General features: G+C 35.0%; 1 protein-coding gene across 1 annotated transcript in view; it reads right to left on the bottom strand.

Annotated features, from left to right (window-relative positions):
• Positions 1 to 585: 585 nt before the first annotated feature.
• TSC22D2 (TSC22 domain family member 2) overlaps positions 586 to 26553 on the bottom strand; it is a 47754-nt gene continuing 21786 nt past the window's right edge. Inside the window, 3 exon segments of the mRNA XM_079100934.1 lie at positions 586 to 2253; positions 2256 to 2316; positions 3552 to 3603. Of these exon segments, the coding sequence (XP_078957060.1) occupies positions 2057 to 2253; positions 2256 to 2316; positions 3552 to 3603 (310 nt within the window). The 3' untranslated portion in view covers positions 586 to 2056.

The following is a 26553-nucleotide window of genomic DNA, read 5'->3' on the forward strand; positions in this document are numbered from 1 at the left end:
TTCGGTCAACATCCCCACCGCGAGCTCGCGCTCCACCTCACCAGCGTGGTCTATTCAGACTCACTCCGTGTTCTCAGGGTGACTCAAGCCTATAGTTAGTTCCTTCAAATATTTCTAGTTACTGACATTAAAAATGTGTCCGCTGAAAGTACATCCTGCAGCACAACTAGAATATAAAACATTTGGTAATCCCATGTACATCTCAACTTTATGCCTTCTGTTTGTGGATAATCTAATCAAGTTTTTATTCAAATAAAGAACACATCTTTTTCAACACGGAGAGGTAACTTCTATTTCCCATTAACTCCTGATTGGTTAGCTGGCTACAGATACAGCACATGTTAATTTCTACAGGCACCTTTCTGAATTCAAGTAAAAGTTTTGGTAGACAAGGATTTCCTACTTAATGTAATATGAATATTGAGTACAAATATTGCTCACCATTCTTCCAATCTTTAAAGTATTCACTTTGAAAATTTAAGAACTATCATTAAGTCATTAACAACACAGGTTTTCATTTAAGGAATACTCTGAACTGTGAAAATACAAATCTAGTCAAATTTTGAACACATATAGAGCCAAATATTTCAACAAAACTGCAGTTTAATTTCAGAAAATGTGTTAAAATATATATTTATACATCAATTTCTGACATACACTTAATGTGTTAGTATACACAAAATGATGCTTTCTCTTGAAACTGTATTTATGAAATGTACATTTTAATTTAAATACTCAGTATACACTGCACTTAATCTGCATGTTGCATTTATTAAATACATTAAAATCTGCAATGTAACAAAACGTTTTCTGCATACGAAATTCAAAACACCATTTTAAATGAACAAAAGATGGCTCACTTCATTTGTTTTTGTACAACTGGTGTACTGCACACCAGCTCAGCTCCACCACACTACCTGTTCGTTCTTTTTTATTTGACATTGTTCACAGACTAGTACATATTACAATAAGAGTGCTGGATAAAAACATGAGGTACGAAAGTGGTTCAAAGATTATAGGTCATGCAGATCATGCTAGACAGCAAAGAAAATTGTGACCGAGAAAACACTAAATAAAAATACATAAAGAATGTGCATTATAAAAAAAAAAAAAAAAAAAAAAAAAAAAAACAACAAAACAAAACTCCATTACACAGCTTTGCTTCTTTGGTTACAAAGTGGGTTGAACAATTTCACAGCTTTTTATCCCCAACCGAAAGAAAAGTCATACGAAATGTCGAAAAGCAGAGGAATCGTGGCAATTTCTCTATTAGAAAGTAGAAACAAATGAGCAAAAATTTCTTCATCAAAATAGCCCAATTATTCATTATATCACAATAACTGGTTGACTACCTGTACAGCTGCACTATGTTCTTCATACTTACACTATACAAAATTTACATTCAAGCTGGGTCTTCACTACTGAAAATAAATACCAAAGCTAAATTGCCATTAGTGTTAGAAATATGCCAGGATTCTTTTGTTCAATTATTGCCTAAACGTTTTATCTATTAAATGCAATCCTGTCTTTCAGTTCCTTTACTGATATTTATAATTATTCAAAAAAATTAAAAAAAGTTCTGTGACATTGTTCATGTACATTATGAAAATAGCAGCCCTGTAATAAATAAAATACAAATAAATGAAAACTTATGTAGGCAAATATTACTGATATTGAAAGAAAAGTGGCTCTTTAGATGAACTGTTATCTATAACGTGGTAAGAAGGCTCAAGGTAAACCCATGGTAACAGGAAACGCGGAGAGCCACCGGGCTCTTAAAGACCTGCTCGTGCGCACCAGGTGAGACGGGCTTTCTACTCGTTTTACTACGCCCCACCGATCACTCTCCTTGTGTACTGGTGACACGGAACGGGACAAGGACAGCGCTGCATGACATCTCAGAGAGGAAGAGCTCTTGCAGAATGATTGTCTAATACTGAAAAGGCCAAACACAACCAAAGCGCGGCTACTTGCTTTCTACAGTGGGAGGAACAGCCGTGGCAGACGGCCGCCGCGTCCCGGTCCCGTCCCCGTCCCCGTCCCGCAGAGTCGGGGCTCAGGCGGAGGAGACGTTGGGCTGCTGCGGCGCCTGCGCGGGCTGCGGGGGCTGCGCGAGCGCGGCGGGCTGCGGGGCGCTGCTACCAGGGTTGGCCTGCTGGGCGGGGAGCTGGGACAACTGGTCGCTGTTGGAGAGGGATTTTAACAGTGCGTTTTCTCGTTCAAGTAAAGAGTTTCTTTCGACTAATTCTTTATTTGTTCCTTTAGAACTTCCACTTCTTCTCTCACTGCGTACATCAAATGGCTTTTCACCAGATCCTGTGAAAACGAAATTCGGAATGTCAGAGTGAAAGGAAAAGGCGCTGCTTTTTGGTTCTAGACCACCTGGTGCCCATGAACATGATTTGTTTTGGTTTTCGTTTTCCTGCTCCTGCTTTTAATGTTTCTCCTATACCACAACTGGCCTGGGTGAGGGGTCGAGTAAAATCTAGTTCTCAAATACAGCAGCAAGCCCCAAATCTCCTTTCTTTTCTTTCTTTTTTTGAGACAGGTTCTTGATATGTTGCCCAGGCTAGCCTCATATTTGCGATCCTCCTGCCTCAGCCTTCCAAGTAGCTAGGATTACATGTATGCACTATCAGTCCAGCTCAAAGTCCTCCTTTCAAAATTTAGAATGATTTCCAAAAATATTCACTCCCCTAAATCAGACATTTAAGCTTAGAATTAAAAAAAAAAAAAAAGTTTTAAAAAATCACATGCTTCAACGTTACATCGAGAGGACAAAGGAGTTATACTCCAATGAAAAAATGATATTAAATCAGTCACAGAACTACTTCAGAGATAAAGTGACCTGGAATTTCCAACTTTAAAATCTTAGGATTTATAAAATCCTAATAGTTTGAGTCCTTATTTATAGCTTACCTATACTTTTAATTTTTTTTTTTTTCCTTGTGGTGCTGAGATTGAAGGCAGGAGGTGCTTTACCACTGAAAGAGATCCCATCCCTTTTTATTGTTTGAGACAGGGTCTCATTAAGTTGCTTAGACTGGCCTTGAACTTGTGATCCTCCTACCTCAACCTTCCAAGTTGCTGGGATTAGGGTCAGGGTGGCGCTATGCCTGGCTACTTTTAATACACTTGAATCAGTGTATTTTATATAACAAGAACAAAATCTTTAACAAAAAAAAGTAGCAAGAGCAGAAACCAGAACCTGAAACCAGTCCACTCACTGAAGCTCACGGAGACATGGCTTTTGATGGGCAGAGGATGATGACCATGCTCAGGTGTGTGATCTCACCGGTCCCTCCAATGGCCCTTTTCAACTGAGCTGCATGACATGTGAGATGTCCAGATGGCAGAAATATTTACTCAACCTGTACCTTTAGACTAAAAATTCTCAATGTTCTAACATTTTCAACTAAATCTCATTATTAAAAAATATAATTTAGTCAACTTTTAAGAAATCAGTTGTTTGTTATCTAAAATTGGTGAGCACCGAGTGCCTCATAGGACCCACAATCTATGAAATTAGAGCACTATAAGCTTTTACTTACCATTGCTTGTTCTATTTTGTTGTCAATGGCTACAACACCTCCCCCAGATGCACTGGAAAAAATTAAAATATTTCATTAAATTATTCTATAAAATTTAATCTCCCAACTTTTCATAATGTAAAAGACATGTTTTATTTAAAACCAAATATGATCACTTAAAATAGCTTATTAATAAGTCTATTCTCCCAATTTCAATTACTCAAGAGTTCTGACTCTTAAAAAGAGGGTCTCAGTAAATTGATGGCTTCTCAAATTCCTTTGTAGTTCCAACATTTGTAATTTGCCTGTGACATGTGTATGCTGCCTTAAAACTCCCAATTTTATACAGGAGTCCTCCTGTCAGTGAGCAGTACCCTTTTATCTCTTACACTTCATAGAACAACTACATAGTCTCATCCTTCTCATGTGGAAATCCCAGTGATTACGTGTGTTAAAACTCAGATGATGATTTGGAGATGGCTTCTAAAAACAATCCAGAGGGCTTTTGGGGCACAGCTGGTTAACGAGGAACTCAACATTCTGGCAAACCTACAAGCTTTGACTATAGGTTACCTGCTGGCAAAAATCACCCAATAAGGCATGTGGTTTAGACCAGTTTTTCCAGAAAACAATTGAAAGCAGTCTAGCGAGGAAGTACATCCCAAGTTCAAATGCTACTTCAGCACTTGTATGAGAATGACACAGAAGGTTGAATATTTGTCCTCTTTGGTGGTCTATATTTTCTCATGTATTAAGTAATAAAAGTAGGAAGATGTATCTACATTTTCTTATTGATATTTTTTATCAGTTTTGAAAAACAGTAGTAGGTATTAAAAATTACTCTTGTAGGGCTGGGGAGATAGCTCAGCTGGTAGAGTGCTTGCCTTGCGAGCACAAGGCCCTGAGTTCGATCCCCAGTACTGCCAAAAAAAAAAAAAAAAAATTACTCTTGTAAAAGAACATCTGATACTTTAATATATAAACACAAAGAGGTATTTAGAATAATTTTTACACAAAACATTACTAAATATACAAAGTCAGAAGACTTTGGTACTAAAATACCAGAAGAGAATTCTACTTTAAATGGTTGTACCCTTAATGTTATATCAGATTAAGTCTCAGAAAATAATTGTGCCTTTCACACTGTGATCCAAGGAGGTCTGGTTGTAATTCTGGTTCTGGTTCTGACTATCTGTGTGACCACCAACAAATCACCTAGTTAGCACCCTATCCATAAAATGAAGGTGTTGGTGTCAAAACTTCAATGGACTTTCCACTTCTAAATCCCTGGAACTCTGAATACATGGAAAACACTACTTTTGTTTATTTGAGCATTAACCACATTAATTACAGCACATTGTTTCACTTTTTGCTATTGCTATTTCTTAGATGGAAAGGGTTTTGTATACCCAATAACTGGAAAGGACATACAGATATATAACAAATACTTTATACATGTTGGGCTTTAAATCCTTGTAGAGGGCTGTGCAAAGCAAAGTAAGACTACATGCAACTATAAATTACAGAACTATATAAACTGTGAGGCTTTAGTGTAAAGTTCAGTGCCAGAATTCAAGTAACTATGTTTACCACAACTATCAACCATATTTGGGCAAAAAAGATGATGACAGGGAAAATTCTAATCATACTTTCTGTATTTTTATTTCTACCAGGGAAGATTGAGTTAATTCTATTCCTTCAATATATATGAGTTAAATACTTTGAAATGTTAGCTTTAGTATCAGTTTTAAACAACTGAAAAAACTCTAAATGGTTTATTGCTTCTTGTTTAAAGATGAAAATCCTATACCTAAGGAATAATTACCATGCTATTCTTTGAATATTAATCTGACAAACTCTTGTCCTTGATTTCTTTTACAAAAGAAACAGGCTTACAGGATGTAAACGGATAATGTTGTAGATACATATCCCTTAAAAGGTGTCAACCCTTTTTGTCCCATTGTTCCAGATGTGAAAATCTAAAAAACTTACTGTGTATATCCATGTATTTATACAATATTATTATGTAATTATAAAACAATGTAATTATATATTATATATGTAATGTAATTATATAATATATAGTAATTTATTATAATATCAATATGATATATATACATATAAGCTCTAGAATATTGTTGCCAACTTATTTTAATGTGTCAATTTTGTGGAAATTTTGTGGAAATATTTGCAGGATTGAAACCTTGGGACTTTGTGGGTTAATATTTCAAGTCTGTTGGGCACTGTACTCTAAAAGAATTAAATCAGTCACACACATGATTACTATCATTATAATGACCTTTGACTATTTTGAAGGCTGTTATTCAATAACCTAATGCAGTGGTCTCAGGATAGCATGCACAGAATCATCTGGAGGTTTGGTAAAAACAAACTGCTGGGCTCCACCCACCTCAGAGTTTCTGATTTAGCAAGTATAGGGTAGGACCAAGCAATATGTATTTCTAACAAGCTTCAGATGATGCCGATTCTGTTGCATGAACATGTGTGAGAACCACTGGCTTACAGAGATTATAGAGAAAGAAGGAAAAGGAAAGAAAGAAAATAAAAAAGAAAGGAAAAACCCCCTAACTCTTGTTTTAAAACTTTAAGGTTGGTATACAAATTCGTCATGACCTTGACCTCTGCCTTGGATGGTCTCTTCTTACACTCCATCTGGCCTACTGCTCTATGGTCTTATATCACTACCTGCAATCTGTGGAATATAAGCTCTCTCAGGTTTCTTTGGCTTTGCAGGAAATGCTCCCTCATTTGGAGATGCTCACAGTTCCAATTCATGTGGCATCTTCCACTTGTCCCACAAGATTCTCAGTGCCAACTCTAATGTCTTTTGATTTTCTAAGGTAGAGTCAATCATCATTCCTTCTGCAGTCCACCAATAGTCATAAATTTTTTTGCAATGCAAGAAGGTGGAATAGAAAATTCTGGCTCCTCATATATGTATTGTGTAAATTCTTAGAAATTATTTAACATTTACAGACTGCTGTTTTTTCATCTAAAATAAGGATTATATGTGCTAATTGATGAAACTCTTGTGAGGATTAAATGAGTTTAAATAGTACTTGGCATAGTTCCTAGAACATTGAGCACTCAATACATAATAATGATTATTTTTACCATTAAAATACTACTACTGTTGATCCTATTAGGCTGAGATTCTTTTTTTTTTTTTTTTTTTTTTTGGTACTGGGGATTCAACCCAAGGCACTATACCACTGAACCACATCTCTTTTAATTTATTTTTATTTTGAGACAGGGTCTTGCTAAGTTGCTTATAAGGGGCCTCGCTAAATTGCCAAGGCTGGTCTTGAATGTGCAATCCTCCTGCCTCAGCCTCCTAGTTGCTGGGATTACAGATGTCCACCACCATGACTAGCCAATTTTTTTGAATTCTGATAAATCCATAGTTTTTGAAGTGCAGCTCCTGGATCAGAGCATCAGCATCACCTAGGAAATGACTAGAAATGGAAATATTTGGATCCACTTTAAATCTACTAAGTTGGATACTCTTGGGATGGGGCTAGTGATATATTTTAAAAAACCCTCTTGGTGATTCTGATAGAAACTAATGTTTGAGAGCCACTGCTTTAAATAGGAGATTTATAAGGAGGATACCAATATGGTACTCTTAAGCAAATCAGAGGGTACTGCTCTATTTCCAGATCCCAGGATAAGGTTGAAAAATACCTTATCAACAAGGGTAGAAAGGTGTATTCTATGGTGTTCAATGTTAACAGTGATTTGGCTTTCTTTTAAAATAAGAAAGAGCAATGAAGCTAAACAAATAACTTCCCTTAAAGTTTCTTTGCATCACCTAATGTTATAGTATCATACCTTTTCTTATTACTGCATTCACCACATCATATTTTGATGGTTAAGCAGTTTCTTCAACTTAAGCTAGCTAAGGGAAGGCTTCCTGTCTTTCTTTTTAGTACTCTCAACAAAGTGGATATATACCCGGTATATAGTTAAGTATCCCAAAGGCAGACCATAGGCTTTAGGTGAAGTGGTGTGCATATGTACATCCATACTCAAACTGAAACAAGTCAACTTCAAACCAAGTGCTATAATTACTGCCGCAGAAGCATGGGGAAAATGAAGAGTTCAGAATTTTCCCTTTTAACTACTATTATATATACTATAAGTGCTAAATAAAGCCAAAGGATCATTTTTTAAGAGCTTTCTGTTTACTATGGGCCTTGATAAGCATTTACACATAAATTAAAACTTGCAGGAAGGAGTGAGCAGAGAAACAGAACTGTGGAGGCAGTAAGAAGGAATGCACTACCCTTTTACATGACAACTTTTTACTTCCTGGAACTGTCCCATAAGAACCAAATGAGCTTGAATTTGGTAAACAAAGCCAATTGCCACACTTGGAGGAGGAGTCAAACTCCCTACCAATGCCCAGGGAAGACAGCACGGCTTCCTGTGCTCTTCTAACTCGCCCCAACTGGCTCCCACCACATTTTTTTGTTACTCAGATCTCCTTGATATTTATAAGAGATCCCTTGCAACTATGAAGAAATGAGGCTAGGTAGGTAAGAACCTTCACTTCACAAGCTAAAATCGGTGAAGGCAAGGGTAATCTAAATTGATTTCACATTAAAAAAAAAAAAAAAAAAAAACTCTTCATGAGAAATCAACTTTATCTGTAGTAAAGGGGACAGGTAATCATAGCTATTTGTCTAAAATAAGACCAATGCATAATTTTCCCTAAGTGAACATATTTTGACTACTTTGTCTTCTGTCCTCTTCTCTATACAAAGCTAATTAACAAAGCAATAAGGTGGAGGAAAAGAATAATTAATCACTGCCCATTTTATGGCAGGCACAAATTATCTTCATCCTTACAATAAGCCTGAGCAACATTCTTGTACAAATAAGCCAAGTAACTTGCTCAAAGACACACACAATGCTCGAAACAGGATTCAAACCTAGACCTAACGTCAAAACACATTTCCTTCTGTAACAGACTGTAAAAGAGGGAAAGCAGCTATCTGTGATGACTTAGAACAGATCCTGAGTCACGCTTATTGTGAAGAGTGCTTTAACTAAACACCATAAATGAATTGTGAAACCATAAGTATGGATCCAAAGATTAAACCACATTCATAATACCATTTATCTTATCTAGCACATTCCCAGATGTTCAGCTCTGAGAATAAGGGAGGCAACTTCTTAGAAAAGGCACATGCTCAATGATCTTTGAACAGCCAGTGTAATTTACCTATTCATTAAGAAGCAAAATGTTCTTCTGGTTGTTAGAAAGTTAAACATGTCTTAAAACTACATGTGCAAACTAGTTATAAACTGATTCTTCATAACTCATGAGTTGAAGTAAGCTACAAACCTTTCTTGGAGGTCCATCCTCAGAAATTATATACTGTGTTCCAGTAAATCATCTACAATCTTCATTCCCCCCAACTTCCCAAAATAAAAGATACATCATTACTATCAAAATGACTAACAGTAATTCTAATCCCAGTGACAGTTTGCCTGTTCTCTAAAAAATCCATGTTTTGTTTGATTTTTAGGGAAAAAAATCATAATTGCAGATTATAAAGAGTAAGTCTAATGAGTGCACACTTCAGCAAGCCTGTGAAGGTTAAATATAATTTTAAAAAATTCACCGTCTTCTGTAAGAGAGGACTAAAGAATACTTACAGCTTAATGCAATTTAAGAGTAAACTAAAAATTCTTGTTTCTAAAGAGTCTAGATAAAATAAATTCTAATTCATACAGAATTAACCTAAGCAAAATGCAAACTTCTGCAATTAAGAATAAATTACTAGATAAATTTAACAGTAAATTAAGGCAGGAACTTAAAATTTTATGTATTCTGATTACTAAAGATAAATCCTACTAATGTAAAACAATCTGCTTAATTTTATGATTAAGAAACCCCCACAAAAATGCCCCATGGAGATTTTTACTAGTAGTAACACAAAATAAGTGATTTTAAAGCAATTATTCATCCTGAGTAAGAAGGTAAATGGCTATTTACAAAACTTATGTTATCATTTTCCTAAGCAGCCACTGTTACAGTGGTCCGATGAAAGTTTTTACCAAGGAACTATTAAAAACCAAGCTAAATATTTATGCAACAATGGATTATTATCATTTCTACAAAAATCTTGGTCACCAATGCCTTCAGCATATCTCATATTCATTCAGTTAGTTTTAGGTCAAATTCCTGGTCGGGGGTGGGGAAAAACCACGTACAAAGAGGACACATGTAGTGGACGGCATTGACATCAGAGTCCTGCTGCAGTGCTGTGCCAGTGAGGCAGGTGTTCTCATGGGGCTGGGAGGAGAGTGTAGGAGAACCCTGCCCCCTTTTTGTCTGTTTTACAATTTCTTGTGAGTCTACAATTACTTCAAAATAAACGTTTTTTTCAAAAAGATACATTCTTATGGTTAAAAATACATTCAAAGAATATGCATAAAGAAGTATGCAATCAACACAATGTCCCTCTTCTACCTCAGATGCCCTTGGTCCAAAGTCAACCATATTATTTATATTAAGGGTATCAAAAAAAGTCCACTTAAAAAGCATTTCTTTAATACTTCAGATTAGGAGAGGCTTGTCTATATATTTCTGAAAATATAGAAAAAATAAAAATTCAGCAATTTCTTTAAAATATAAAGTGCTTCTAGAAGTCTGTAAGACTAGGAGCTCAACAGAAAAACTGGGAGGATTCATATTGACAGTTCACAAGAAACACATGAAAAAATAATTAGTATTTAGATCAAGATAAAAATACAGATCAAAACTAACATAATACCATTTTCAGCACATATTCCCCATTCAACTCTCTTGACCTTAAGCCAACAATCTTCCGTCTGAGGATTTACCCCACAGATATTTACGTACGCAGGAACACTATGTGCACAGCACACTCCTCATGGCATCGTTTAGGACACCAAGGTTTCTGTCGACAGGAACATAGTTAATAGATCATGGCTGGCCATCTAGAGACTCCATTAAAACATGAAGACACTTTATGGACAGAATAGGAGACTACTTCTATCACATTTTGGGAAATACTGAAAAACACATTGCCAAATGAAAATAGCTCGTGAAGGAGTTATTAACCTGTGTGGTGTGTAGTCAAGACATGAACAAATAGCAGACAAGAGAAGTAACAACAGCAAAGAGAAGGGAAGGAAAGGAGGAGGGAAGAGCCGTCACTCCGTCAACTTTCTGCAGAATCCATTTCATTCTGTAAGGTAAGGTACTACATTTACCATGAAAACAACAATCAACAGAAGTGATATTTGTGATACATAAAATTCAGGTCCTTGGTTTAGGGTGACTTATAGCCACCTGAAAATATGATGTCAATCACATTTATAACTCCCAGTGTGACTCTCTCTCTCTTTTGGTACTGGAGATGTAAGCCAGGAGTGTGTTACCACTGAGCTACATCCCCTAGCCCTTTTTCTTTGAGATAAGGTCTCACTAAATTACTTCAGTTCTAGCCAAGTTGCTGAGGTTGGCCTCAAGCTTGCAATCCTGTCTCAGCCCCCCAGGTCACCAGGAGTACAGGCATGTGCCACTATGCCTGGCTCAGTTATGTCTATTTATTCAAAATCAGCCTGATAGGTACACAGCCATAATTTAAGAAAAACACATATGACATGATAGGCTACATAAACTTATATGTTATATTAAAAATGCTTCCCAAAGAAGGTAAAGGTAAGATTAACATAAACTTCTTTTTCCACATCTTTTTACATTTCTAAGTTATGATTTTTTAAAAGAATAATTTCAATTATTGGGGAACAAAGGATACATACCCAAGGGTTTGAAGTTAAGGTAAGAATTCAACACCACAGTGCTGAGCATTGTGAATTATTTCCTGAAGATGAGAAAACAGGATATAACTGACAATCACCTAGACTTAGAGGGACACTGGGAGCCCAGAGAGAAAGGGGGGGAAGGGATTAGAAAGGATCTTAAATCCTGCCGACTTATTTCTAGCTCATAGCAACTAACAAAACCTTAAATAGTATAGTTATACAGAAAAGAAATAAAGTGGAACGCAGTTCCATATATTCATTCTAGACATTCTAAAACCATTCCTTTAGTCTGCCAGGAGAGAAAGAAGCTGATGGTTAACCAAGCTTCTAAAAACATCAGAATTTAATAATTAAAGTAAACCTTAAGTTTTAAAAAACTACATTTTTTCAATACTGCTTTTAAAGGACTCTTTCCATAAGAGTACAAAATTTAAATTAAAAATAGGAGAGAAAAGTCCAACAAAAATTCTTAGTATGCATGAATATAAAAATTCAAATTATTTCAGCTGGTTTAGGAAAAGGATAAAGATGAAGAAAGACTTCCAATGAAAGGACTGTGATTAACAACTATTTTATAGTTGATGTTAATTTTCCTTTAAAAGGTTAATTATAGCATTCCTTTCCTTAACTAAGAGGAAATAATATTTAAACCACCTGAAGTACATGAGAAATTTTCATGATGTAATTGTATGAAAATGAACAAAATTAGGGAAAGAACATGATAGAAAAGAATGTCAAAGAAAATGAAAACAAAAAAGTAAAACTGTATTAAGATTTACATTTCACTTCAGAAACAAACAAGCATTGGATAGCCTTTCATCCAACAGTAGGGATAAAAGCCTTATGGATACAGCTGGATCCACCTAAACTTTCTAAAATTCAAACTTCTTCAGTAATGACATACAAATGTCCATCTAGGGCTGGGGAGATAGCTCAGTCAGTAGAGAGCTTGCCTTGCAAGCAGGAGGCCCTGGGTTCGATCCCCAGTACTGCCAAAAAAAAAAAAAAAAAATATATATATATATATATATATATATATCCATCAGTAACTAGCTTACTAATGAAAGGTCTTCACATTCATTTCTAATCCTGACCTTTACTATATCATTTGAAAGGCCTGCTGAAAATTTAAATTGGATATTGTGGTTTGTTAATTCCTACTTTTTGCTCAGTCTCCCTCTGACTCTCTTGTGGAAATTCTATCACTCTCCTGTAGCTCTCAGCTTGAGTGTTTTCTCTTTTGTAAAGACTTCTCTAATCCTAAACAAAAGTAACAGTATTACTATGCAGTAAGTCATGACCCCTACTGCCCCCTTAAGGCACTAACCACATACAATGTGTAACTGTCTACAAAGCTCTTAGGTGCTATACAAAATACCCACAAGTATGGCAGACATCTCTCTACTAATGAGTATATATGCTGCACGAACCTGGATTCAAAAACTGCATACTTGAAACTTGAGTCCTAACTCTGATTCTGAGGACTCTCCCTAGCTGTAAAATAGGATGGCTATGTAAGATCACTTCCAAAGCTAGTTCCTGCACTTAGCTGTGAAACCTGACTCTCTCTACAGAAATCATTAATATCTAACGGTAATACTATGTGCTAACTACATACAAAAGAATAACTGGGGCAACAGTCCTTAATCTCATTCCTTATTTTTTGCCTACAGTTAAAAAATAAGTTCTTGCAGCCAAATATCTATTTCATACAACGAGGTAATCCAAATCCTTCAGAGGCAGTGGGTTATACATTCCTGACAAACTTCACCTCTTATCTCCCATATAGCCGAATCTCAGTAGCATGTAGCTTTCTGAATGACAGTTCTATAAAAATGACAGATGGCACTCAGTATTCTCTACATAATGGCCGACATTCGACAAATACTGGCTGGAAGAATATGAATTTGGGTGGCACCCATCAGTGGAAAGATTGCTAGATGTGGAATTAGTAAGTATACATTATAAGCTTGGCCTCCCCTCAAGTGATATGTCCTTTGGCAAATATCTCATTGGACTTTTTAAAAAAGTCAATTAGTTTCATTGTTTTATGGAACCTAGTGTAGTCACGGAAATACTGTTTCTCTTTCTTTCCTTTTTGTCCCAGGGCTAGAGTTGGTGAGAAGTGAAGATAGTAGTCATATTCAAGATAAGTCTCAGGGAAAAATTATTTAAACAAACAAGGGGAAAACAGAACTGCAGACAGCAGAACACTGAGAAATGCCTGAGCATTGTACCAAGATCGAGCAGAATGGTTCTCAGCAACAGCAGCATGGTGAATCTGTGAGATTGGAGACGGAGGAAAGGGATTCACCTATGGATGACGGGGTCTTTGACCTGGAACAGCTACAAGCTGGGAGATGGTCAGTGTGTCACAATGTGAGGGCAGCCAGGTTTGGGGTAGGGGTAAGGCGGGGTGTGCATGGTGGAGAAACCGGGAATAAAGGAAAGAACATGAGCATTTAAGCTTCCTCTGAAGTGCAGATCCCGGTGGATAAACTCGTGAAGGCGGCCATGAGAAACAGGGATCTAGCACTTCCTAGTTATCTCTGGCCTGGAAGACTAGATCTGGCAGGCGGCTCACACCATGGGAGAAGATGAGCCTGTTTCAAAAGTGAGAAGATAAGCAGGGCACTGGAGAAAACCAGCAAGTGAAATACAGAGAACAAGCGGCTGGGAGGAGGTGGCCCTTGGAAAGCTATTCATTCCTTTCATCTCATGGTCTCATATTTGCCTCCTCTTTCTCTACATAATCATATTTTTTTTTCAACTAAATGGCCACTTCTGAACAAATCCTCTCAACTCCATTGATATAATGACACTTGAATGAAGTGAAAATAAGACTATTCCACTGTATACCAAAATCCAAATACCAATGAAGAGCACATTAATACTTTAGGTCATTTTTTAGCTAACAATTTCCTTTAAATCTATTTCTTGAAGACACGAGGGTGACATTTAGAATAGCTTTAAAGAAAAAGTCTAGCCCAGGTATAGTGGCTCACACCTGTAATCCCAGTGGTTCAAGAGACTGAGGCAGGAGGATCTGAGTTTAAAACTAGCCTCAGCAACTTAGTGAGGCACTAAGCAACTCAGCGAAACCCTGTCTCTAAATAAAAAAAATTTAAAAAGGGCTGTGGATGTGACTCAGTGGTTAAGTGACCCTGGGTTCAATCCCTGGTACCAAAAAAAAAAAAGATCACCACTCCGTAATAAAATGAGAAAACAACTGTACTGGGGAAAAAATTTGACCTTTATTTTACTTTTAATAAATCAGTGAATGTTTTGCAGTCGGAATGTTTAAAAAAATCATACCAACTTAGCTCTCAGCAAAGAATCACCTCCAATAAATACAAAGATGGCGTGGTGAATATGAGCCTTGAAGAGTGAAGTCACTGAGGCTGCCAGCTTACTGTCACCTGGTTTAAGTCCCTTTGTTCTCTACTTCATGCTGGGGTCACACATCCTGGGAAGTAAAACCTCTCAGAAGTAAAAAGTTGAATTCTTCAAGAATGATAAAGTATTTAAAAGCATAGGCTTTCAAAGAAGACAAGCTATTTTAAAATCCAAACTCTACCACTTACTAGTGGGGTGATCCCACCAAGTTTCTATATATAAAATGGGGTCACCGTTTTATTTATCTTAAAAGGATTGCTGCTCAGGGCTATGTGAGGCTGTTCACCACAGGAAACACGTAAGCCCCGACTGCTTTCTTCTATTGTCTGTAACAGCTTGAACTCTGATACTCTATAAGGGTTACTTCTGCAGTGTGTCTTAGATTATCAATTAAGTTAAACAACTGAGGCAGCGACATATAAATAAAAATCAATCAGTAATAAGAAAAAGGTTTTGTAGTTATGTCTAACCGAAAAGAACTGAATAATCCTAGTTATGTTGTAATAAATTTACTTGAGTTTTTGGTATTTAGTCAAATGCTAAAGATTCAATACAGTCACAGAATATATGCTAACAAAATTTGTTCATCTTGAGATTTAAATTCATAACATGGTGTATTAAACACAGAATTCCTGTGGACTGAACATTACTGATCCCCTTTAGATTCTCAAAGTTTCATTGTTTAGAATAAAATACTCTTACTTTGGGAAATTTCATAGGTCGCTGAAATATAACTAGATTAATTTAACTCAACATAAAAGTTTCAAAAAACTGTGTGAATAAAAATGTCCCAGATCTTCTTTTAGTATGTAAAATTTCAACAAATTATAACTAAAAGCAAATAAAAACAGTGGGATAAAGCATTGTTTTGCTTTTAAACAACTTACTGTCCTAGTCAAATCACTGCTTTAGAATTACCTAAGTCAAAATGGGATTATGGTAAGGACAATAAAGTGTAAAATAGTACTACTGTAAAAATCTGGAGGGTTAATAGTTTTTCACTCAATAAGAACTATAATAAATACACTGTCAGTGACAAAAAGTCTTTTAACAGTTCACAACCTTTTCTCATCTGTCCTTGAATTCTTATAAGAGTAACAATTACAGAGTTTAGACAGACCGAATCTCACAATGATCTGTACGCTTCTGTGTGAGATCTTGTATGATGAAGCCCTAATCTAGACCATGACCTAGAGTCCAGAGTCCAGAGAGGGGGCGCCATCTGAAAGGTCAGTCTCATCTGCACTCTGAGCCCCTCCCTTCCTTGCCAGGAGGTGTCATCTTTCTGCTCTTCCATGTTTTGTTGTTTTCACCAGATATTCTTTCCTAGACTGAACTTCAAAGGCTTGAGGGTCTACATCATAACACTGTGCACACAACTGACATTAAACATGTTACTCAAAGAAAATCATGAAACATGACATGATATTGATTATTTGGCAATATTTAATACAGGTAGTATTTTATTACCTAATTACATTTTAAAATTTGTCATGAATTGATGTTATGTTGGGTTATCATGCCAGGACAATGATCTAAGAAATCAACAAGTGATTTAAACTATTAAACTGACAGAATAGTTGTCACTGGAACACAGTAAAAATGTGCAGATCACAGGAACTTCTTTTTTCCCTGATAAAGTAGCTTAAATAAAAAGCCAGTGGACCCTGCCCCCTGCTGACGTTCCTCACATCTGGCTTTATTGAGAAAAAAGAAAAGTATAGCAGTTTCTATGTGACACAGACAACTGAAGTAAACAGAAAATTATACAAGCAAAATTTAGAATCTCTGTGCACTGATCACAGTGATGGAAAAGTAACAGAAAACTTCATGGAAAATAAAGTGGAGTTTAAAAAAATTCTACTAATGTTCTGGATAAAAACATTGACAAAGACCTTTTCATATCAGAATCATGGACTTAGAGAAGAATCATCTGTAAATCTAGTGAAAGTAATCCTGTATCTCTCCAAGAGTTCTCTCAACGGACCAAGCTCAGCCTAAAAGGAAAAAGCGAACACAAGGAAAGGCCAACAGGGTTTGCAGGTTTGGTCTGATAAAGAAGATAACTCAAACTGTCACACCTCTTGGCAAGCCTTGTGAACAAGCAGACGTTCTTGGTGCACCAGATGGGAGTCTGAAGAAATTCTGATATACTTCACTATTTTTACTTGATGGACACAAATAAAGGTCTCCAATGATAACATTACATCATTGCGACAATAATTAAGAAGTCAAGAGGATATCCTTGTAACCACTAAGAAATTAAGCAATGTCTCCTTATCCGTTTTTGAAAAGAACTTTAAAACTATGTTTGTACTAATACTGTTGACTTATATGGCCATGAACTGGAACCCATATTACTTATGAGGGCAGCTATAAAACAGAACTAACTAGACAATGTACCATTCCAAACTTTGAAATCTGTAGTGCAGCTAACATTCTTTAGTATGTTTCAAATGATGCTAATCATCTGAGTTTTCTGTTTCACATTTTAAGCTTCTCTGTTGTACAGAAGAGTTTATGAAAGGTTTAAACATGAAACTGTTAAAAAAATGACCATGAGACCAAGGTAAATATCCCTAGAGGTGTTCAAAGATGACAACTTGCAAGGTACAATGTAGACATGATTCAAGTGGGGGCCAAGTGTTTAGAGTAAATGGCCACTAAATTCCCTTCCAACTCAAACATGTAATTCTAGACTCAAGGTAAGCTGTGAGAGGTGGTAATGAATAAAAGCACTTTGGATCTGGAGTCACACCCAGGCTTGAATCTCAACTCCATCACTTTTTGGATACTGATTTCTGACAAGTTATTCAGCCCCTCAGAAGATATGTCTGACTCAAGGTATACATTTAACATGTAACTTATATAACATGTAACTTAGATAATTTCTAGTGTTAAGTTATAGTGGCTAAAATCTATTCACAAAGTACAAAGGAACACTGATTTAGAAGTTAGATAATCAATTTCTACATTTGTTTATTGCTTCTAATCATATTTAATTTCTGACATTCTTTTCAGATACCAAATTTTGGGATGCTACATTCAGAGGGATTTTGATATATTTAAATATTTATCAGACACTGGAGTTATAATGTCAAATAAATATAATCCCACGGTTTGAGCTTACGCTTTAATCCAGGAGATATACGAGTTATAGATATGGTAAATGCTAAGATAGGGCAAGATTTTAGAGGATGTTTGGGGAGCAAATAATATCTAGCGTTGGGAAAAATGTTTAATAGAGGAAGTGTCATAGATGGGCAGAGAAGAAGAGAACATTTAAAAAAATGTTCCAAGTAAAAAGAATAGAAGGCATGGCTAGTCACATTAGAAAACTCAAATCATAAAGACCAATTAGAAGGTTGTTGCATCTCCATATGAAAAAGAACAGTGCCCAGAAGCGGGTAGGGGCATGGGAGATGGGACAAGTTGAAGAGACACTCAGTAGGCAGACTGGCAACACCTTGTTCAGAGGACTCTGGGAGATCAGGGAAATGAAAATGCAAGAAGAGCTGCCCTACTGGAGGCAAGGGGTCTGAGTGCCTAGAACACACACCTGCCCAGGGCACAGAGACACAGCCACTCATGTGCTCCCAGCATAACGAAGAATGTCAGAAGAGGGTACGGACAGCATCCTGAGGGCACCAAGAACATTCAGGACAAGCAGAAGGAAAGTCTGTGAAAGAGTCCAAGCAGAAACAACCAGCAAGGTGCAGGAGGAAATACGAAGGGACAGTACCACAGATGTCAGAAGTATCAAGTATCAGTCTGAAATACAAACCCACTCACCTGTCAGTATGTTTTAAACGTTTTAAAAATTATTGAAAAGCTATTTAACAACCACAACTGCAACTATTAACATTATATATATACTCAAAGTCAGGAAGGAAATATGCAAACACTGAGATACTGTGTTAAAAAACTTGGATTAGATGTGATTGTTCTTGTTGTCCAAACTTTCCGAAATTTTAATTTTGAAAAGTCAAATACATTATTACTAAAGAAATTGGGGTAGAAATGCATTATCAAGAAGGATAAAAATATGATTTTCATATTCTGATAGGACTTATGAAATTATTTGTATATTCTTAACCATGGCAGTGAAAAAATGAAGTTTCTAATCAGCCAAAAAAAAAAAAAAAATCAATTTAACTGAAGAGCAAACAAATTCTTATGGTTTTAACTTGGACTTGTTTTAAGCAGTATTGATTACTTACTGTAAATTTAAGCCATATTTGGACACACAGGAACTTTATTATAAATACTTAAATACAGGGGACAGGTTATAAGGTTTGGAGCTCATCTCAGAGAAAAATAAACCAAGAGGATATACAAACCAGATAATGGGTAAGAAGTTTTTTCTTTTTCTTTTTCACTGACAAATGCATAAAACAGGCACAAAAGAGGTTTCTCAATAGAATTATTCAGAACTAAGGACGAATGGGAAATTCTCATAAAGAATTCAGCAAGGAGTTTTCTATTTGGTATTTCCAACTACCACATGGAACATTGGCAGCTCAAAGAAGTTTTTTAAAATGCCATCTAGTGCTTGCTATTTATAAATTCTGTATATTAGGGGTGAGTTCCTTAATGCTTATACTTAATACTATTCTAATAAGACTAGACTTTAAAAATATGTATATATAATACATATTTGTGCTTATAATCATAAACATTAAATCTAAACAATTTATTTTCTCACACAGCAAGTAATTTTGAATAGTAAGCAACTGACGACAGGTATCTTTTGGCCAATGCTCTACAAGATGACTTTGTAATAGAGGATGACTCACGGCTACTTAAGTTCAAGGTAAATCCAACTTTCTCATATCTTCATAAAATATAAAACTCTCCTTTGTCTTACTCTTCAAGTTAATCAGGTTTACTCTGCACCAGAGCCACTGACTGAGCGTTCATGCTCTAGTCAGAGCTAGACTTGAAATCTAGTTTCTACTCGATGGCCATGTGACTTTAGCAAGTTATTTAACCTAAGTTTTTGATTTCCTTCTCTGTAAACTGAAGATAGTGATAATATCTAAAAATTAAATTAGAAAATGTGTCTGACACATACGTTATGTTATTATGTGACTGACACATAATAACCCTCAGTAACAAAAACACAACTCCTTTGTGGAGAAATCCATCAACACTTGAGCACAGAGATTGAAATTATGAAATTCTTAAACCAGAAGCAGTGAGGCTCTGATCTGTCCCATCATTCTTATGCTTACTTAAATAAGCTAGTCTTGAATAATTATCACTAGGAATCAATGTATTTGAAAGTTTCTCTCATAAACCACTTACTTGGGTGCCTAACACGGTGTGTCCTTTCGGGCACAAAACATTCCCTGGTAATATTAACTGTTTTGAAAATCTGACAAATACTCTGAACATTTCACAGGAATCTGAACATATGAAAAATGCTGCCCCATTTCCAATTCTCTGAAGCCCTATTAAATATGGAGATCCTAGAGAAATTATTCCCTTTATAATCAGCTATGTGGATTTGTTATAGAAAATAAAGAAAACAGAACAGTATACAGGATAAGAAGTAACTTATTGGTTTGTTGTATGTATTTCCTTCCAGACTGCCATTGATCCAAATACTAATTTAAGAACTTTAGTTTAGAAAATATGATAAACATGAAGCTATGGACTACTACATCAGAAATAATTTACATTATTCAAAAGACAGAATGAGTATGAGTGCATATAAGGAAGAAAATAACCCATCTCTGGTTAAGGATAAAGTTGGAAATACACAATGCCTGTTTAGTTGGCATAACCCAGGCCTTTTGGCCCAACCCTACCCCCAAAGTTTTTACTGGTGCATAATAAGTATACATAATGGTGAGAACTTTTGGCTTTTTTGGAAAATAAATAACTTCAAATAATTTTTGATAGGTTTCACAGGCTATGTGCAAACCACATTTTAATAAGAATATTAATCCTACAAATGGATGATTATAAATATAAGTTAACCCACTTTTTCTTCATTTGCAAAATATAACAATCTTCAGTTTAAGATTTTAAAATCTTGTCTTGAGCTAAATTCTACTCTAAGCACACCCTCTCACCAAACAGACTTGTAAACAAAAGAAAAATAAAAAGGTACACAAAATAAGTTAAAATTTATTTTTTTCTTGGCAGAGTACAATTCTGAGAGGAATTAATTTTCAGGGCATATAAAAAAAGTGTATTGACTTCTAATATATCATTTTCATAAGATACTGGCACCTTAGGTGTCCTCCATGTAAAAATTAAGAAAAAAAATTTTGGCTTTATTTTAAAAACATTTAGAAGAAAATTGTCTTTTTTATCAAGAAAGTAAAATCCCCGAAAGCAATAAAATTAATCTAAACTATTTTATGAAGAGAATGGATTTTTTAAAAGAAAAACAAGATATATTATTTATCAAATATCTCCTGGAATAATAATTAGAAAGTATTTTGGGCTCTTCACTATGCTGTAAGCATTTACGGCAGAGGCAACAGCAATATTTAAAGAATTTTAATGTGATACAGGATTTCACTTTCTTTTTTAAACTGATGTATTCATTAAACACCACTGCAAAGATATGGCCTTAAGCCTCATATACTTATAAAGATTACAAACTCCAAGTATTTAAAATTTCAAATTTTAACTTATATTTAATACTATACTCTTAGTAATACAATGTGCTCATTTTGTTCATAAATAGTCATGTCAATACAATAACATCAGGTATAATACATAAAATCTAATCCATTAAGTCTTACCAATTTATGACCTGATGAGACACTCTTGTGGACAACATTCAGTCCTTAGAAGCTAGAATAACCCTCCAACCATGTGAGGGCATCACAACTTTTAAACTTTCGGCTTTCGATCATTATTATGTCACATTCCTCCTCCGATGCTGAATTCTAAAAAAAATTCTAGCAAAGAGTTTAAGTAAATAAGTGTTTTAATAAAATAGCCTTTAAAAATCTTTTATAGCAAAATTTTATGTTTTACCATGATTACACAACTGATATTTTATACTCAATATTTTAAATGTAAAATAATTTCATGTTTGATTTGGTTACTTTGAACTTTGAATTTCAACATGGACTTTCAAGGCCATCAGGAATACTTGTGAGAGTCAAGTAGAAATGGAACCAATTAAAGGTTTAAGATCATGATCCAGAAATTATGATTTAATACCACATAACCTGATACAGACAGTTTTGTACTCTATAGAATGGCATTTGAGTTCTACTGCTGGGTCCACATCCATAGATGACGTTTTGAATTAGAGTTGGATTAGTTACAATCTATGTGGATCATTTAAATGCTTAAAATAGCATTTGATTTTTATTCTTAAATCTTAGTCTGTTTCCACTGACCAATTATTAAAAGACAATATGTTAGTAAAAATAAATTTTTATGTACTCTATGTAACAGACATAATAATGTATACTACTCAGTAGTGGTCCTGAGTATGGGCAATGGAGAAAATTGAGGATAGGAAGATTTAATAATGAGAGAAACTACCTTGTTAAGAATATCATCCTAAATTTATTAAATTGTAACCAGAAAGTTTTCAACTGGGCATCTATTTTAAACCCTGAAGAATAATATCATTAATACTTTGTCTGATATGAATGCACATTTACATTTTTAGTTGCCAGTAATTCACAGAAAAGGCAACCCATGTTTGTGGGCATATTTTACCTAAATCAGCACCCTAAATAAAATGATATATACATATATATTTAATATTTATATAATTATAATATATATGTGTGTGTGTGTGTGTGTGTGTGTATATATATATATGTAAAATATATATATAATGGGGCAATGGGGAAAGGGGAAAGAAAGAGGCCATTATTGAGGAAGATCAGTATGTACAAAGCTATAGAAAACTCAGAGTATTGTAAAGGAAACTCTGCAGCTATCTCAAGATATATTTGACCTAAGTGCATGGACTGGGTTATGCTGTTACAGACTTGAACTTTCAAGGGAACGTTTCTATCACACATGGTCATTTACAAATATGATCTTTCCAAATGTAATCTCACAACACATTTGACTTCAACAAAAATCATAGAAACTTATTTTGTCTTTTTTCAAAGCACAGTTTTATAATGAAATCACCTGGTGAAGGCAAAAAAAAAATGTTTTTAGAAAGATTTTATGCAGTTCTTACTTCCTCTCAACCAAAATACTACCAAAAAAATTTTTTAATGCTCATTTTTGATGATTTATTATTTGTGGGACAAATTCCATGAGAAGATCCTGTATGCAGTCACATTTAGTAAAATAAGTGCTTCCTGAAATATGTATTCATAATGCTGGTAATGTTCTTGTGTGCAAGCTTTGATGAACTGGTAATTTAAAGGGCAGAATGTTTGACCCTTTGTTAAAGGGCCTGCCAACAAACATGCATTGTTATCATAAATGCCTGGAAAGCCTTTGGAAGACAGAATTAAACCAGAATGAAAGCGTTCAATTCTTTTACTACGGAGCTTAGAGAAGAAAATTTAAAGGTGTGTGCATTATACAAGCATGGCTTATGAGCTCTCTACATTTACAAAACACACAAAACTTTTATATCAAAAATTTCCTGAATATTCGTTATTAAAATTAGTTGTTACCAAGTACAGGGGTCATATTTGAAGAGTTTTACTCACTTCATTCCAAACTGTAGAAAATCTTTATTAAAAATCTGAAATGAAACTGGGTAACTGAAGTTGTTTATAAATGAACAGAAATTAATCAGATATTTTTTAAGAGTTAAAATTGGAATTCTTCCTAAAAATGAATATTTTAAAGAAAGTTATATATGAATCATAATCTTGAATCTCTGACAATTTACTATCAGAAACGAATCCTGGACATTTCCTATAATTAATTATCATTTCATTCTTTTTCCATTTTTGAGGAAGAAAAATCCCATTTAATTGGCAATGTGCCATTAAAGGTTCTTAAAGAGTTTGTCAAGAATTAGGCTTATGTTTGTCATCACTTAGCTCACTTTTTTCATGGAAAATCTATATTAATAGAGCAAAATAGTGAGCAGGAAGGCAAAAAGATGAATGACTTGCTATTTCCAAGTAATTACCTGAAAAGTGATATGTAAAAATCAAACAAACTGTTAAGAGTTCCTCATCTCCAGCTCAGTACCTGTTTGAATGAATGTGTTTAACTTAGTTGGATATAAAATTTCAATTTCAAGTGGAAACCACATTTCTTTCTTTCTTCCTTTTTTTTTTTTTTTTCCCAGTGCTGGGGATTGAACCCAGGGCCTTATGCTTGCAAGGCAAGCACTCTACCAACTGAGCTATCTCCCCAGCCCCTAAATCACATTTCTTTTTTGGGTGTTGGGGATCGAACCAGGGCCTTGTGCTTACAAGGCAAGCACTCTTCCGACTAAGCTATCTCCCCAGCCCCCACCTAAATCACATTTCTTTAAAAATATTCTAAAAATTCTCTAGCACTATTAATATTTTGCCACATTTTCACCCTGCTGTTCAAGAAAGTTCATTACACTGTTTTAAAAAAACAAACAAAAAACCCTAACCATGAGAAATACTTGCTCTTGAAGATCTGAAATGCTTACTTTTAAATGGAGAAAGGGGGAAGTGTGGCATTTTCTGTATGCCCCAAATAAATTAAACACAGTTGTTCCACAGAGTATGTATTGGGGAAACCACTGTAGAAGAAATACCAAAGATAAAACTTATTTTTAAAAAATCAGTCCAAATGTACATGATGCAATAACAACACTAGAAAAAAAGTTTCATTTCACAAAGTTAACATATAAAAAGACACATAACTACAAGAAAGCTCATGTTATCTGTGGTTGATCCAAGACCTAATTTAAGAGAAAACTTTTAGCTACACTAAAAAAAAAACTAAGCACATGCATCTTTTCTGTGTAAGTGTACTTCTGGGTATTGAAACCAAGGCTCTGATATGCTAGGTAAGTGCTCTACCACTGGGCTATACTCCTGTCAGTGTGTGCACATCTGTGCAGAGCTTATGCTTGATAGCAAATGCACCTATACTGGTGAAAAATATGCAAAATAAAGAATTTCATTAAGCTCTAAGGTAACTGTTAAACAGATCCTGTTTATCCACAAATGATTTATACTGCTGGTCCTTTTAAAAGTAGTAGAAACACATACAATATATATCCATATTTCTCAAGTATATGCACTAAGGACCTGCATACTTTGTTAACAGAAAGCTGTTTATTTGATTCAGAGTTTATTAGTAATTGTCAACATAAAGGAAAAGGAACTTTAAAAAAAATTAAGATAACATCACATATTATGCTTGTGAGAGGTGATATCTAATTTCTTGAGACAAAGTATATAATAACCATCCTAGCAATATATTTAGCAACATTTTCTGGTCTTGGCAATATGGAAAATAGAAACAGCTGCTGCAAATAAACACAGAAATTTTGTGATGACCAAGGGTTAACAATCACTGTGAACAGAACAAGGATTAGTTACAACTCTTTCCCTTCTTTCCTTGTTCCTCTTTCAATTGTATGGAGGACTAGGGCGAATATACCGTTTTTATTACCAGTTAGATATATAGAAAGAAAGGTGTTTTGGTTTTCAGGACAAGTCTTATTTATACTTGTTTGTTTGTGTGTGTGTGTGTGTGTACACAGAGAACAGCTTATACACATACATACTGTGAACACTACCATCAGCCTTGATACCAAAGTTGGGGGAAAACCCCCCCAGTCTGTGGACTTTGGTACGGGGAGCAGATGACAGTCATGTTGCCTGCACACATTCTGTAACATACTGAGGACACCACTATTTATGGCCTAAATATCATAATTTAAAATCTGAAAAATATAAGAGCATCTTCCAAATCTTTTAGCCTTTGTAATCAAGGACCTTCAAACTTTGAAAATAATCAGGAGATAAACTGGCATAAAAAATGCTCTTTCTTGAGAATATTTAGCATTGGCTACATACTCTAAATTATTATCACTCAGTTAAATTTATTTCTGTCCAATATGAAAAATATTTTAGAAGTAGTCAAGTAAAGTTTCAACACAGATGTTAATTTCTAGCAATATATGATATTTAAAATCTCTATGCCCATCATAAAAATCTATGATATTCTCTGATTTGAGTCATTTTTTGCTATTTTGAAGAGTATGAGCACAAAAGAATGTGAGCTATACTAGAACATCAGGCATTTTTTTCCTTGTCTACCTGACACTACAAATCTTTTTTTAAAAATATTTTTAGTTATAGATGAACACAATGACTTTATTTTATTTTTTATGTGGTGCTGAGGACTGAACACAATGCATCACACGTGCAAGGCAAACAAACACTCTACCACTGAGCCACAACCCTAGCACCGACACTCCAAATCTTAATGAAAACGAAAACTTTACTACCTTCTCAACTGATCTATATTTCACCCTGAAAATAACTGCAATGACTTCTCAGAGTAGACTGGGGTGACTGAGGTTGAGAAATTTATTAAATAATGAAGGTGGTAAACAAATACACAGAAACATGTAATGATGGGTAAGCAGTTAAATAATAATTTCTCAGTCAATTCTAAAATCTAATAATATGTTGAAAATCAGTGTCATTGTGTTGGGTTTTACCAGTTCATCTAGTCACAGAAAAACTAAGAGAAGAAATGTCAAAGAACCAATGAAACACAAGTTCAAATATATGAGGTAAGATCTCATTACTTGAAAGGTAACTATGGTTAACAATTCACCAGCAGACAAACCACCTACCACAAATATCAGTATGAAACTAAGAAGACTGGACAGTTAACAAAT

This window comes from Sciurus vulgaris (assembly GCF_902686455.1).
Source record: "Sciurus vulgaris genome assembly, chromosome: 10".
Taxonomy (NCBI): domain Eukaryota; kingdom Metazoa; phylum Chordata; class Mammalia; order Rodentia; family Sciuridae; genus Sciurus; species Sciurus vulgaris.